At 39.4% G+C, this 16,654-nt stretch overlaps 1 protein-coding gene across 1 annotated transcript in view; it reads left to right on the top strand.

Annotated features, from left to right (window-relative positions):
• The window catches only part of LOC104696507 (BPI fold-containing family C protein-like), a 28,578-nt gene that overhangs the window by 10,472 nt on the left and 1,452 nt on the right, over positions 1-16,654 (top strand). Inside the window, exons 4-16 of the mRNA XM_039571089.1 lie at positions 1,208-1,336; positions 4,046-4,201; positions 4,917-4,980; positions 5,068-5,128; positions 6,574-6,665; positions 8,221-8,394; positions 9,351-9,404; positions 10,353-10,523; positions 11,148-11,215; positions 12,633-12,675; positions 13,568-13,634; positions 14,662-14,738; positions 15,266-15,360. Coding sequence (XP_039427023.1) covers positions 1,208-1,336; positions 4,046-4,201; positions 4,917-4,980; positions 5,068-5,128; positions 6,574-6,665; positions 8,221-8,394; positions 9,351-9,404; positions 10,353-10,523; positions 11,148-11,215; positions 12,633-12,675; positions 13,568-13,634; positions 14,662-14,738; positions 15,266-15,337 — 1,228 coding nt within the window. The 3' untranslated portion in view covers positions 15,338-15,360. The remainder of the gene's footprint in view (positions 1-1,207; positions 1,337-4,045; positions 4,202-4,916; positions 4,981-5,067; positions 5,129-6,573; positions 6,666-8,220; positions 8,395-9,350; positions 9,405-10,352; positions 10,524-11,147; positions 11,216-12,632; positions 12,676-13,567; positions 13,635-14,661; positions 14,739-15,265; positions 15,361-16,654) is intronic.

Here is a 16,654-nt window from a genome sequence, read left to right on the forward strand (position 1 = left end):
TTTCCTACAATTTCTTCAAATATGGAGACTAATATAAAAGCAGGTCTTTCTGCAGCCTTCAATCCCACCTTCCAATAGGCTATAAACAAAAAAAACCAAGAGAACATGGAGCCAGATTCTTCCAAGAGTACACAGTGAAACAATGATGAGCAAAAGGCCTAAGTTACATCAAGAAAAGTACCAAAGTTAGCAAAAAATTCTAGGGAGCACCAGAACAAGGGCTGAAAATGCTGGGGAATCTGCATTCTTGGATGAGTTTGAGACTCAAGTGGGCAGAGTCTCTGAGTTGTTTCAGCTTTGAGTAAGAGGTTGAACCAGCAAAATCTCCTGAGGTCCTATTTCAGTCTAAATTATTGCATGATTTTCAAAACCCCAATTCATTCCCCCAACCATAGTTCTTGAAATTGGTAATCCTCCCAGTGTATAATCTGATTTTAGCTCACAGCAAACAAGATACCTAAAGGCAGTTTTACTGCCTGAGAGGTTATTGGAAAGTTATGGTCATTTTAACTAAAAGGAGCTGGTGCCTTCTGCCCCAGGGAAAGCAGATTAAAGGCAATTGTGTCAGAGATCTCTACCAGATAGCAGGGAACAATGAGAAAGGTATACAGTGTGATAAGATGACATCTGATATCTTTACAATGTTCAGCTCAATTCAACACACCCATCTGCAAGACAATGTCCTTGAGTATCAGAAAGATTTGTTTTGGCAGGGAAATATTCAACTAAGATTCAATTTAGAAAAATGGATCCTCTCCAGAGCCCTTTGCTTAGGCAAGGAAGCAGAATGGGAAAACAAAAACTTTGATGGTCTTCAGTAAATGCTAGCAATCAGACAACCTGGGTTTATTTATAGATGTAGTATCTGGGATTAAACATAGATTTATTCTTTCCCTGGCAAGAAGATTTCACTTTAGTGAGTTCGTTCTTCTCCCAAGGGAACGTTTTTGCTTATAACAAACAACAAACAAACAAACCACACCCAAAACCCCCCTGGCCAAAAGGGTTCTTTTTCCAAGGATCCTACAAGGTGTAATGGTACGAGTGTCTTTCTTTCCTAAAATACACATGGGTTCAGTCATTTCTGAGAAATTCTTTTACTGAAGCATAGACTTTACCTTTTATAGCAGAAGGGTTTTCAGTGATCAGAGGTCCTTCTTAGTCTTTTGATGTGCAGTCTAATAATCCCCCTTTCTGTGTTCTGTAGGCTCAGAATTAATGCTGTAGATTTCCCAGAAACTTCTGCTTCCTTTATTTCTGGCACTGGCATTTATCTGTCAGTGGCACAGGCTTCTGCTACAATCAGTGCAGACTGGAGAGTACATTCATGGCTACTGTAAGTATTGTACAGGGTGCAGGTAGGAGGGCTCTGGGAGAAGGATTGCAAATGAAATTAAGAAATATACTGGGTAATTACTTTTCAGGTCAGATGTGCTTTATCATTTAACAACAATACAACAATAATCTATTTGAATAAACTTCTTAAGAAGGAAACATCCCCTGACAACTAATGTTGTTCTGTGGGCTTTTTTAAATTATTCTACCCCACAGGTCTCTTTGGGAAGCATCAGGTCAGACATCTGTTAGCATGCTCAGTTTGTCCGGACATTACATGGATATTCAGGAACATGGAGTTTGCAGTGGCCACATTTGCTACTTTCTTTGTATAGTATAGCTGGAAGATTGACTCTATAGCTAATTATCTGCATGCTGGTACAGTGTATATTGCTGTCCAAACAGCTCCTGCTAAAGGAAGGGCACTGTCAAAATGCCAAACATTCACAACTTCAGAAACTCCAGAATTTGGGTTGGTATGGAAAACTGACTTAGCTTCATAAGCCCGTGCAGTATAAGATTGTCTGTATTGACATGATTACATACTGATTTTTCCACTTACCTCAGCACTTTCGCAATAGAACTTTAATACAACAGTATTAGGATAGTATAGCTTTTCTTGGGAATGGGGAGGCCTAAAACTTCTGGGATATCAGAAAAGTTTGCAATGTGGTAATCTCTACAATTTGGGTTAATGGAGCAGCTGGTAACAGCAGTAGGCATTGCTCTATTGTGAGCCAGATAGCACAGTAAGATGGATCACCAGGCTACAAAATTTCACAGCACATCCTGGTTCCAAAGGAGCATGGAATGCAGTTCTGCCTTCTGTGTCAGTGAGACTGATGGCTGGAAACTGTCACTGTGCCCCCAGCCTCTCTGTTGTTTCTTCTGTTATATCACTATTGTGGGGAAAAAAGATACCATATTCAGTAGGGCAAAACAGCTGTGCCTAAACACTGAAGCCACCTCTCTTGCTGAAGGATAAGGACCTGGGCATAATCTGTAGAGACTCCAGATGTATAAAACACCAAAGACTCCAGAGACAGCAAGGGAGGCAGGGACTTACTCAGAATTTCACAGAGCAGATCATGGGAGAAGCGGTCAAAGGCAGCTTTGGTGGAGTTTAGGGAGTAAAGGGGTTTTTTTGCCTTTTTGAAGGATTAATCTAGTGCTGCTTTTTGTGATAGTGTTATTTCTTTCCACTCTAGTGCATTTCTAGTTCTCAAAGTAGTCCTTTTCTCCACTATGTCCCAGAGCACTCTGCAAGTCACAAAACTTCTTTGTGGGCCCATTGCTCCTGAAGACTGGGAGCTGTGACCCTGCCTCAGTCAATCAGGATTCCTTCAGAAGAAAAGCATATATAAGGATGCAGGAACAAAAGACCTAAGTATCTATGTTGCTCCCCATCTCCCAAGTAGCCCAAAAAGGGAGGAGGGCTGAGATCCTTTTGTGATGATGTGTGTCCCTGTAGGATGAGTAAACCTAAGTTAGCAGGATCTCTAGAAGTAATTTGGTCCAGCCTCCTGTTCAAAACAGCAGTCACCAGACTAGACCACATCAGCTGACTAGTGATGTTTTTTGGCCAAGGATCATGATGCAACAACCTTTCCAATAGCTTGTCCCAATGCTGCATAACTCTCCTTGGGAAAATATTTTTCCTAATGGTTTCTTTGATGATGGTTTGGATAGGGACTGGAAAATGAGGGTCTTAAGAGTGGTGCTTTCTCTGCATAGACACTTAGTGAACATATATGAATTGAAGGGGGGGTTTAAAATGGTAATGGTGATAGGAGGAACTTTGTGACTGGCAAACTAGGGATTGGTCTGGTCAGGGGCAGTTTAGGGTAAAAAATAATCTTTTAGGATTACAGCTTCTTTTTCCAGGAATTTTGTTTTGGCTAAAAAAATTAAGAGGAAAGTGGAGAGACTCATGGTTTGAACTTCCTCTTGGACAGAGCTCTTTCTCTGTAGTATGATGCCACCACTGTAGTAATGCCTGAGAAAAGAAAACCCAAGTAATCAAGATGACAGGGTGAAAAATGATGCTTTCAGTGTCAGTTCTGTTATGGTAAATGAGGTTTTTATAAGGCTATTCTAACATCCATTCAACTCTCTATCCTACTCAGTTCTCTACAGCTTTTGCAACTCCTAACCATAGTCCTAATACCTAAATTTTCTGGAATTTAGGTATGAAGAGATTTCTGTTGGGATCTTAGTAGGGAATTTTACAGAAAGGAGAATGAATGGGTTTGGGGCTGGACAAAAACTAATGGAGTAATATATAGATTTAAAAGAGTTATTGAAAACTGTAACTGGAAAGAGCAAAGTGGAACAATTACAAAGTTGATAAAACTTGGGTTATATATTTATTAGCCAACTGGCTTCTGCTGTTGCAGTCCCAGAGACCTTCAGGGTGATCTATCATCAAGAACTGGAATATCTTGTGTTTCTGTGAAATCGTGACATTTTTGTAAACTTGTCAAATCCTGCACAACACTGGAAAATTAATTTCCTTGAAACATATGCATATAATCTGTTTTTGAATACCAGGCATGTCCCTAAAATACTTTAATCCCTAGAAAACCCATTCTTCATTCTAGATAACAGAAGCAAGAAGTCCTTTCAAACTTGATTTACAGGCCATTTCTTAAATTGTTCCCTTACAGCAGATGTTTTCTTGACTGACTTTGGCTTTTTTTCCCCCAAGCAGCAGAGACCAAGGACAAATTACTGTGTCCATCTCAGGACTGTTTATTGCAGTTATCTTCAAAGTGTCACGGGATAGCACAGGCCACTTGTCCACGTTGCTACACAGTTGCCAGCTGAGCATTGATAGTGTAAAAGTCAAGTTAAGTGGAGGATCTAGGTATGTACAGCAAATTTTCTAATTACTCTGTGGGAAGTAGCAGGGTTTGTACCATAAGGGACACCTCTCAAATTTTGATTTCTAAGGATCCAGCTACAGGATATGATTAACTATTGAAGGCTCTGAAAAGAGGTTTTTAATGATCTGTTTTCAAAACCAGACTCCTTTGCTGAGTGTGTGAAGTGCAGTTAATCTACGTTTCTTCCTGCATGTGCCAGCAAATGAGCTGACTAGACCTACTGCACGTGTAAGCATTGACATTTGACCATATTAGAGAGTACAAGATTGCAATTGGGGGGTTGCAGATATAAAGGTCATCTAGACTGATTAAGCCTTTTGACAAGCTGACCTACAATTTAGGAATAAAGCTAATAGAATAGGAAACAATGCTTGCAGTTCTTATTGTGATTTTCTAGAATTTTTTCTTACTCATAGACAAAATGTGGCTAATTGAGCATCATTTATCAGTATGTTAACACGAACATTCACAACTTTGCAGATTGCCTTCTATATAGCTATTCTGAGACTCAGACCCCCTAGATTTGTCTGAGACTCTCAAATTAATAAAAACAGTCAAGTGTTCAGTCTACTATAGAAGCTGTAATTGCTTCTCATTAATATAAATGACATTGATGTCCCAGTCTGCCAGATTTTATATTTTCAGAGATTTCAATCCATGGTAAGAAAGCCACTGTGTTCATTTCCTTTCCTCCAGCTGGATCTACAGCTTTCCATCTGGTTATCTTGAGAAGCCCATTCATACCAAATTGGATAAAAGTGTAAGTTTGCAAAGATGGTTTCAATTAGTGAAGGGAGGAGTTAAAACACAGGCCTTACGTTTCTGACTTGTCTCTCTTTTCATACAGCTATGCCTAAATATCAAAAACAAAATCCAAATGATGGATGCACTGCTTAGAAAGCATAAGGGTGAGTTGGTGATAGCAGTTTTTTGTTAAGTAATTTTCATAGTGCTCAAACTGTAGCCATTTTTATTAGATTCCAAACTATTCCTGTGTTCATGGTAAAAAACAAAAGTGAAGGAAGAAAAATTCTGCCATTGTTCTGTACCTTAACGTATTCCATACTTTACCCTAGAAATCTCTTGCATGCATCTTATATACAATATTCAGATTTCTTCTGTGCCCATAGCAAGTCACCTGCAATCTTTCAATCTGTTGTGGTTGGCCTGTGTTATTTCTTTAGACTTTGGAGGTGAGCATTTTCCTGCTGTTCCTTTATGCTCTTGCTGTGTGGACATATGACTTGTGTTCAGTGAGGTAACAAGATGCTGCAGGTAGACAGTGTCACACAGAGCATGTTTCTTTTCCTACCAGTAACAATTCCTGTGTCATTCTTGCAGAGACATGAATACAATAGCTATCCATTTTCAAAAAGGATATAAATATTAGATTTTCATGACTATAATCAATGCCACAGCTTTTTTTTATTGTTGTTGTTAGGGTTTTTTCCCCCAAGATTGAAAATAGTTGGGTTTTTTCTCAACTCAAATTAATTTAAGTCCCATAAGAAGTATAATTCAGGTCATAGAGTTTGTTCTCATTTTCACTTTTCATTGTGGATATTTCTATTATCTGCTCTGCTGTTCAGAAGCAGAGTAAGTAGACATTTATTTTTCCTAAAATGACCTATACCTGCCATGTGCCAAGCAGTGGCAAATTTTTACTAGAAATCATGGTCATTGAGATCATTTTCTTATGCAGCACATAGTTAAACACTTCAGGTTCAAGGGCACTCCAAGCTGTGCTGCATATTGAGAAGTTCATAATATCTGTGTGAATTCACTGTTTCTCCTTGAACCCATCTGATTTTTATACAGTATAAACAGACTGTACAGTCCAATCAAAAATATCAATCAGACTGAGGCTGCATCCAGCACCTCTCAGGAAATGTCTTCACTCATATTGATAATGAAGTGCTCTCTATGTGAAAAACGTCCCTTTACTTCAACACTGATAGGCAGAAAAGTGTGCTAATGTCATCTTCCAAAGGATTCAGTCATATTTAGCAGGATTTCACTGATCATATAGGAGAGTTTTGTTCTCTTGTGCAATTACGTAACAAAAGCGGCGACTCTGCCCTAGGTTTATCACTGCATGGGAGAGACTTCTGCAAAGTGTATTCAGCTGAGAATAGCAGGAGAACAAGGCCTAAATCAGGAGGAATCAGTGGCTTTTCCAGAGGGAATACTCTCACTGTTTCCCTTATAATAATTTTTCTTTTTCTTCTTCCTTTCCCCACCATTCTTTAGATTAATCATTTCTATAATGCCTTTGCCTTTAACTAAGCAATAACTGTTTGTGGTGTGGTTTTATAATTAATATATGTTTTGATTTTGTCCATCATTTTTCTAGTTTTAAGCCAGATTGACGCCTTTGCACAAGTAGACTATTCCCTAGTTAGTTCTCCAGAAGTCTTCAAATCACACATTAACTTGGATTTGAAGGTAATTTGTTTTTAATATCAGTGTGCTTTCTAAGACTTTTCTGATTATCTTTTGAGTTGATGAATTTTCTTTCACTACAGTCTTACTTGGCCTCTCCAATATTTACTTAGAAGAGCAATAAGACATTTTGGGAATTTTGGTCAAGAGTTATTTTGGAAACCAGATACAATTTTTCATTTAATAAATTAACTGCATTTGTTAATCAACCAAAGCTATTATTTATAATTAAGTTATTTCAGAGTTGAAACTCTCAACAGGCGCTTTACGAACAGCATTAAAGTGTTCTTTAGATACCCAGCTCTTGCACTGCTGCTTGGTCTTCACCTGTTAGCAGTCATAAATAATCTGTGATGGCTGCCAGTGTGATTGCAGTCCAAAACTGTTTGTTTTGAGATGATTCAGCATTTTGTATAAGTACAGGTCACACCCAAAAAGAAGAGGACTCTCAGACAGTCCTTGAGCAGCACGTAGCAGTTCTTATCTACTTTACACCTTTGTTGCAAGAGTTATCTCAGTAACACCCATCTTTTCCGGCAGTTTCAACTGTCCTTGTAACTCAGAACATCCTCATGGCTCTCAGAACAGACTTCAGTTAAGAAAGATGTGCCACAGCTAATTTTGTTCAAGCAACTTCTACCACGCACGAAAAACTTTGCAAGCAGGATATACACATCTTGAAAGAACTAAGCAAGTACTTATCAGCTACTGTTGCTATCTTGAATTTACAGGCCAAGCTTTAACACATGGACATCCCAATGGGACACGGGATGACTTATTCTAAGTCAGTCAAGGAAGTTACTCAGTGCTCATTGGAACAGGCTGGTTCTTGATGGTTATAAGTTGTCTTTTTTCATCTTTCAGCTTTTTTTCTTAGGGTTTTATACCTTTCCAGTCAGTGTTTTTCCTGTAGAATCTTCCAGCTACTAACCTTCACAGTGTCAGTAATTACACTATTTACTGTCTGTATTACTCTTCTTCTCTTTCATGGCCTGAGCTCACATACCTTCTCACATTTTAATAGTTATTTTCTTAGCATACCTGAACCAAGGTCCCCTACCTATGCAGCACCCAAACTAGTTCTTGCAGGACTGGCAGCTGGGTCAGGGCTGAGTGTTAGGTGATATAAAAGGATCCTTTGTGTCCCTGTTCTAAGCAACTTCCAGTGCTTTTTGGGTGTGCCTGAAGATTTTCTTGAAATATCACCCTCAGCATTAAATTAAAAAAGGTGTCTTTGCTACAAGAGAAAGAAAACTGTGGTCCAGAGAATTCTTTTGTGTGTGTCTTGTAGCTGCTGTTCAGAATATTCGCTTGAATACTCAAATTCAAACTTTGAAAGTATGGCACCCAGATTTGGTTTGATTCCTGTATTTTTTCAAAAGAGCCTGAATTTGCTGATTTTTAGGGCATAACACAAACTTATTTGCTTAGTTCAAGGTTTCTTTAATGTCAAGCTTTTCTGCAGACTGGGAAAAATTCTTTCTGTTCAACCACTGCTAATGCATTCTGATAGGTACAAATGTTTCAGCTAGAAATATTTGATAATGACTTTTTGCAGGGCACAGTCTATCCAGCAGGAAATCACACAGACCCTCCCTTTGCTCCAGCTCCCTTTGCCCTCCCAAACCAGGGTGATTCCGTGATATATCTGGGAGTCTCCAATTATTTTCTTAAGTCTGCTTCACTGGCTTACTACAGAGCAGGGGCCTTTAACATCAGTATCTCCAAAGAGGTGAGTATGATTTGCTTGTAATAGAATTACAAACATTAGCAATATGGATAGTCAGCAAAGAAAACTAACACCTTCTGTTAGCCGTTTCACATAGATTTGGGTCATACCACTTGTAGGAGAGATTCATGACATTCATTCCGTTTGTCATAATTTAAAGCAGTCAAAGTCCCCGTGAGACTTCAGTCTGAACTTCTTGGCACCTCTAGGCAAAGAATTACAGAATGAACATCACAGAGTTGGTGTGCCAGGAGTGGCAAAAAGAACTAAGAAAAGCTTTTGTCTGCATGGATTCCACGTAGGAAAGGGCAAGACAAGAAAAAGTGCACTGAAGCCCCAGTCTGCTGCACAGTGGCCCATGATAAATGTATTGGCAATGTTGAGAACTAGAATAAATCCTCAGTCTTAACAGAGCAGCAGAATGAGGCAAGCAGCAGGTACAAGCAAACTAAGCTTTCAGCTGTGGTTGAAGAACATCCAAGACCTCTCAGAAATGCCAGTTTCCACAATGGCATTTGTAATCAGAGTTTCCAATAAGTTTTGCTAACTGTAACAATGCTAAGAGGGTCTTTATGAAAATGGATGACACAAATGGTACTTGCAAACATCATCACAGTGATTAGCAGCAAAAGGGCAAATGAGATTTTTGAGTCCTTGCCTCTGACATATTCAATATATTTCGTCTGAGAAAGTTTCAAAGGCAGAAGTCTTGTCTGTTCTTTCAAAGAATAATGCTTGTTTACTGGTACATGCTCCTGAATCAAGTCCGAGAAATCTCTCTCTTCTGTCCAAAAGAGCACTGTGGGTTCCTTAGAAATCATTCTGGGGCAAGAAAATACTAAATCAAAACATGGATTATCTAAAACTAAAATAAACAGGATGTGTTGGGGGTTTTTTTCCCCCCCAAGGAAAACCTAATTTTCAAGCTGATAAAATGATCTAATTTATTTTGTTTACAGCTTGATAGTACTTTTAATCTAAATGACTCCTTACTCAGATATTTTGTTTCTGAGGTGAATACTTTTATTTGTACAGACCTTTTAAGAAAAAGCAGTATCTCATGTTTTTTATGGATATTATCTGTGTGCTAGCTATTTGCAAAAGTTTGGAGACAGGAAAACTGGTTTATTTTTAGTGCAAGATTCAAACTTACATGTCTACCCCATGGTAACTCTTCCTAACTATATCATACTACACTTCAGTCATTCTCTACTCCTCTGAGTGCTAGATTTGCTCTCTGTCATTGAAACAGTTATAAAGAATAAGTGGTAGGCATCTGTCAGCTCAGTCTCCTTTTATTCCTCTTCAAGGTAATGGTATCTCTGCTATTGGTAACCTGACTTCTCTTTGCGAAGATTCCTGATTTCTGACTACTGGAGATTATGTACAATGGGAAATAATAGTCATGAGTATATAAATGTGATGCAAGAAATTAAGATACTGTGAAATGCTTTAAAAATAGGACAATATCTACTATAAGATGATGAAATTCAGACTCTGCATTGCAAACTGAATTTTGTCCTCTAGAAGTTTCCCTGCTTTTCAAAAGATTGCGTCTTTTGAAAGGCTGTCAATTTTTCTGAATTCTTTGTATTGTCAAGGTGGTTTTTTTTTTTTTTTTTTTTACTGGAATCACTCATTTCCTTCATTTCTTAAGCATACTAATCTTTTCCTCTTGAAATACATTTTTCAGGAATAGCCTTTAAATTGTTTCCCTATATATGTTCAATATCAGTGAGTTTGAAACTTCATCATTTGCTTTATCATCTCTGAAACTCAGAGTATATGCAGTGCTGATTTTGTCACATCAGTTGGTGCAATGAAAATGAAGTATTTTTAATACTGCTTCATTACAAGATGATTGGTGTGTAACACCTGATTATGATGCAGCTATAGAAACTGTAGCTTAAGAAAAGCTTAACTCTTCCTTCAGCAGTTGCTTCCTCTTTGAACCTGCACAGATTGCTCAGAGTTACGCAGCAGCGAGCGCAGTGCTGCTGAGGCTGATGGCTACATCACCTCCTGCAGTCAGTTTAAACGCAGACAGATGTGTCCTACAGATCACTGGCTGTGTAGAAGTGGTTGCTGTTCTGCCAAATTCAACCACCCAGTACGTCTTTGCAGGGAATCTAGTAAGTAAAAGGAGCTAGAAGGTAACGTTCAGTGCTGGGGTTGAACAAATCACACAGTAATCTTCCTGGTTCTTTGAAAATCATAGAGATTAGCCTAAAATAGCATGTACTGGTCTGCCACAAATATGCACACTGTTTTGTTGCATTTCACAGGGAGGAAACGTGCACCACACATTGTAGAAGTTAATAGTCTTAATAGGCAGGTGCAGAGAGCCCTTTTTTCCATGTGGGAGGTCGAGTAACTATTCAAGAATTAATTGTAATATATAAAAAATGTTACTATCTGATGCCCAGTGTTCCTAACCTCTGTGTTATAAAATAGTTCAGTGTGTCCCCAGACATCTTTTCATTAGATTGCAAGTGAACCAATTATGTCAGCCATGCAAGGACTTAAATGATCCTAGTGATAAACAGGCAATCAGGGCAGTGTTATCACTTTGCTCACTCAATCCCAGTTGCTGGCAGAAAGCGGCAAATTCACAAATGATTTCACAATCTATATGTATTGACCACATGAAAAGTTTAGACAATGTGTTTCCAATCACAAAAGCAATTGCATTTGTGCTTGTATCTAAGACAGTATCTATGTGTACAGTCACAGAAGACTTTTTTTTTTCCCTGCAGACAGCCAGTACCAGAGCAAATTTGACTATAAGCAAACAGAAGTTGATTATCTCATTACTTCTGAAGAGGTAACCAAGAAAAATTCAGAAAGCAGCATTAATGATCCCTACATTAGGATACAACAGAACTCATTGTGTCAGCCTGACAATGCTTATTTCACCATGAGAAAAAGAAAATTAGTTACCTTCTTTCTCATAGGAGCTCTAAGATACTTTTGACTGGTTGGTCTAAATCTTGGAGATGAAATACAATAATATTGTGGAACAACCATGTCTCTTGTGCCCCATGATGTTCCCCCTTTCTGTAGCTTAAATACCTTTCCAGATGACAACGTTCAATTTATTGCTTATTGTGAAGGCATCTGTCTTAGTCTTGTGTTGGTGTTGGGGAATCAAGTTCAGTAGTTTACTCAAAACCCTCTGAATCCTGCTGCCATGCGAAGTCTGAGCATCATGAACAAGTGCTGGAGTGCAAACCCTGCACAGGACCACTGTCCCTTTAGTTCTCCATATGCCTTCACGAGAGGGGCAGGAAAAAGTGAGACTACGTAGCACGCACTGCAGCAGCATGTCATCAAACAAATGAGACTAGAAAGGTGTCTGTAGTTTGAATCAAAGCTCAGAGATTTTTAGATTTCACTTAGATCTTGCTGGTTTTGCAGTTACCTGGAGTTGTCCATGTTCTCAGCTGTCTTACAACAAATTTTATTCACACTTCCAGCAGGACTGGGTTTACAGCCCCCTTCTCCATAAATGCACCTGATGGGTAGAAGCAAAGACTTTCAGAAAGGTAGCCCACATCAGTGTTTCTTCATGTTAGTGCTATACGTCGAGTTAGATTAGAATTCCAAAATATATGACAATTTTTAATCTATTACAATTTCATTAAAGAAAAATGTGAACAGTCTTTTCTTAGTTTTGGTCACTGGACTTTTTAACAGGAAAAGAGGACTTAAAATGATCAGAGCCTGTCCGTATAAGTTTAAGAAGTAATGGTGCTGCTGACTTAGACATTTTGGCACAATGATGTGTTCTCCTGTTCTTCAAAACTTTGTTTTTCCCCAGGATTATATTTACAGTAATCCGAGGATGCATTACAGACATCAGTGGGAAAAGTTAGCAAATCATGATGGTTAGGAATGGATATGAGTTTATTCAAATCATAATGAGCATTTGAGGAATGTGTAGTTCAACCATTCCAGGAAATGACAATTCCAGAAAATTTTGATTTCCCAAGTCATATAGTCACAGCCCAGAACTACGCGTGATCATAGGAGGAGATTAATACCAGAAAGATCCTGGTGATTCTAGAACTCATTTGTAGTTCTGTCAGTTTGAATTAAAAGCTGCTGGGAATCTAAGAGCCTTTGACAAAGTTAAATGTGTGAATCAGCGTGAAATCAGTATGAATTTCCATAAATGAATCTTCAAGCACTGTGCATAACTTGTGCCTTCTAGTCTTTCTTCTTTTACTTCTTTTCTTCAGGTTCCAGTTCTCCCTGCTGCACTCCAGTCTTGGCTTCCCTGATGTAAGTTGATGATTTCAGTGCCTAGGAGAGGTAGCTGAGCCCTTTGGAGACAAAAGAAATTCTTCTGAACTTGTTGTTGAGCAATTATTGGTCTGTCTTGGGGATATCATCTGCCATTGCTCTTTCTGTTTTGAAACAGTATATTCTCTGCTTTTCTTTTTCTTTTCAGTAAGAGGAAATACCTCTAAGAATGTTGGGGTTTTTTCCTCATCAGAGGCTCAAAATGTTATATAGTCTGCCTGGGTTCAGATGGAATTCACAGCTGGATTGAGTTTGTGTAGCAGTTGGAGTGAATACAAAGTCAGGCTTCATCTCCATGTCAGGAATTATCTTAAATCACTTCAACCAAATATCATAAAGACAGGAGCTTAAAAAAGGGGAATAAAAGAAACACAATGCAATGCCACTATTTAGATCACTCACTGTGGACTTTGAAATGATCAGTGAGACTCTGCAGCAGGTCAGTCCAACCCACACCTTTAAGTAAAGGAAGAAGGACACTAATCACAGTGGCATTAAGACAGAGCACCAGCACAGGACAGTTCTTCCATCCAGAGTTCACTTCTGAGAACTGAGTCCTGCCAGCTGAAATGAGGTTTAGCATATTTCATTCCTAAAGTTAAGGTTCATCCCAGGTACTTAACATACAGAAAAAAAGCCCTACAATTTAACTCATTGTAAGAAACATGGACACCTCTTTGCCATGTATACTTTGCATTGTTCAGCTGCAACTTAAACCAAAAAATATCTTCTTTTGCCTGAGATTTTCTCTGCCAAGCTCTGCTCTGATTGTTTTGCTTGTCACTTCAGTCCTAACCCTCCATCTTCCTCATCAAGCTGCAACCTCATAGCCATCAAGCAATAATCCCCAAATGTGCTTTTTCCCTCACAGCAGAAGTCACTGGTGGAGAATTTCCTGTCTTATGCTTTACAGAGAATAGTGATTCCAGTAATCAATGGTAAGGATTGTAGCCGGTTCCTGAGCACAGCTGGTGAGAAAGCAAGACTGAAACAATAAAAGGGAGTGCCCAGCTTTAAACACTCTGTTATGGGAGGTTTTCTTTACATTTGGTGACAGCTGGGCAGGTTTACTCTGTGCTGGACTTCGATCCTGGTCATTCAGCCATATGGATCAGGGGCTGGCAGAGAGCAAGTCTTTGCTCCCTTTCAAACACTGGGCTTGGGTTCCATTTTCACTGAATGCAGTGTGGCAGCAGAGCTGAGACAGGCCTGAGTCTTGTCCTGACAGAGTCAAGCCGTGACCAGAGAATTGCCCAAACTGAGGAAGTGCGGAGCACACTTGCATCTTTGGGCTTCAGGGTAACATCTCTAACTTTACTACCTCCCTCTGCTTTTGTGCTTCACCTGCTGCCACAGGCAGGACAGAGTAGAAAATCCATTCTGTGGGATGTAGGGAGTAAGGGATGATGAACAAGGGAGTGATGGTGGAAAGAAGCAGGTGAGAGAGTACAGAAGGTGCCTCTGAGGTGAACAGAGGTGAGAAGACTGCTGACGAAAAAGGTGAGCTATCAATGAGAAGAAAAGTAAGAGAATTAAAGGGTGGGATGCAAAAGTCAGGTGTTTAGAAAAACAAATAGGAATAAAACTGGGGTTTTAGCTGGGAAAAGAGGGATAGATGAGAATAAGAGGAACCCACAGGCTGAGAGGATCAATTGGAGAAGAAAACAAAGATGGAGAGTAAGTCAGAATGGGAAATAGCAGAAACCACATCTTGTGGGGGAGATACCAGAAGAGGAACAAAGACAGGCAGATCCTAGTGTCAGCTGAGAGACTGTAAGAGGTTTATGTGCAACTTTTTTGCAGGGTGTTTTGCTTTTTAGTACATATGAATAATATCTCCCTTGAGAGACACAAGGACAGCTAATTAAAGGGAAATTGCAAACAAAATGAGTTCCTTGAGAAAGATGCTTCTGAAGTGCATTTTATTATTACTTTCAAATGTATTTATATTTGTCCTTTTTGAAGATAAACTAGGGAAAGGATTTCCTCTTCTTAATTTGGCCCACACTAGCCTGACTGGATCTGTAATAAAAATAAATCAGGTGAGAAGCCAAATTTCTTCTTATAGAAAATTTCTTCTGTTTCAGGCCTGTGCATTTGTGTGTGTTCCAGTGGTGGGTAGATCTAAATGTTGTTAATAGTAAAGCTTTCACTATACATTAAATACAAAATGCAATCTCTGGACCCAAAATGAGCCCCCCACCCCTAGCAGTTGTAGGCTGTAAAGGGTCCACCAGCCCTTCGGGGTGCCAGTATGGGGACATGACAAGGACAGCACTGCTATCCCCAGCAAGGCTTAGGAGCATTGAGTGCCTGAGTCCTCATCACTCTAACCATTCTCTAGGAAGGCTCATGGGCAGAGTGTCTCTGTGCTAAGTGTTGCTCAGTCTTTTGGAGAGTTGTATTAACCTACATGAGAGCCCATTCCAACCCTAAAGTTCAGGAGGCATGAAGCCACTCTTCCCTCCTGCCCTGCTGAGGGTCTTATCATAGGATCAAGTCCCAGAGTACTGTACCTGAATATACCCATCTGAATTTAAGGTAATTTTATATGTTTTTCTTTCCTCAGGGTCATCTGGTTATTTGCACTGATGTTCACTATCAACTGGAGGATGAGGAGGACCTTCACAGCCACTGCTGATGTCCCTTTACTTTTAAAGAACAGTAAGAGAAAAATGTAGTCTTCCTTCTGTTGTCTTATAGGGAGTAGATGCTATAACATTAGAAGCATGGCTTTTCATCACTGTTTTTAATGTTTTAGTAAAACTTCTTAAGCACTTTTCACAAAGCAAATCTGTTGTTTTTAAGTACAGTGAGTGTAGCCAATTTTTATTAATGCTTTGGAAAACTTGCTGCAGCCTGATGAGAAGGAGTGACTGGTTCTTTTCACTAGAGTTGTAGACAATACATTTTCTTAATTTTAAAAGCCAGTTCTTGCGTTATTCAATTTATCTCCATTAGTGTTAGCAAAACTTCGTATATGGAGTGAGACCTTATCCTTTGTAAGAATTTCACAATTTGTCACTTTGTAACTGGACACCAAGAGTGGGAATGGATCTATAAAGCTCAGTGAATTGCCATGTAATTATAGAATCATATAATCTAGTCCAGACACTGGTTCAAAACAGGACTAATTAGATGAGGTTATTGAGCATGGTGTCCAGTCGAGTCTTGAACCCCTCCAAGGATGAAGGTTCCACAATCTCTCAGGACAATCTGTTTCACTGTTTAACTACCTTTAGAGTAAATTTTTTCCTACTATCTAATCAGTATTTCCCATGTTCCAGCATGTTCTGTGGCCTTTTGTACTTTGACCACACATTTCCAAGAAGATTCTGGCTCCATTTTCTCTGTAGTCTCTTTGCAAAATTTTCAGGCAACAAAATGGCTTTTCAAGCTCTGTAGTCTCTTTGCAAAATTTTCAGGCAACAAAATGGCTTTTCAAGCCCTCTCTTCTCCAAGGTGAACAGCCTAATCTCTCAGACTCTCCTTGTAGTTCATGTTCTCCAGCCCCCTTGGTGGCACCTGCTGGTGCAGGCCGGAGGACAAGCCTTGCTAGTAAAAGTGGCCTTTTCTATGTCTGTTGTCAGTAGTCTCCCATCCTACTGAGCAAGAAGCCCACATTCATCTTCTGCTGTCGATGTACTTACAGAAACCTTTCCTGTTGCCTTTCAGCTCCAGCTGAACTTTGGCTTTCCTGATTTCATTCTTATGTGTGCAAACAAGATATTTTTGTTCCTTCCAAGTAGCTGGTCTCAGTTTCCATCTTCTGTATGCTTCCTTTTTGTGCTTAAGTTCACTCAGGAGCTCCATGTTCTCCATGCTGGCTTTCTGCCACAGTTGCTCAGCTGTCTGAACATTCTAATGGCTGCTCTTATGCTCTGAGGCAGCTGCCCTTGAAGATTAGCCAGCTCTTCTGGGCCTCTGCTCTCCAGGCCAACTTCCCACAGATCCTGCC

The sequence above is a fragment of the Corvus cornix genome, chromosome 1A (assembly GCF_000738735.6).
Source record: "Corvus cornix cornix isolate S_Up_H32 chromosome 1A, ASM73873v5, whole genome shotgun sequence".
Taxonomy (NCBI): domain Eukaryota; kingdom Metazoa; phylum Chordata; class Aves; order Passeriformes; family Corvidae; genus Corvus; species Corvus cornix.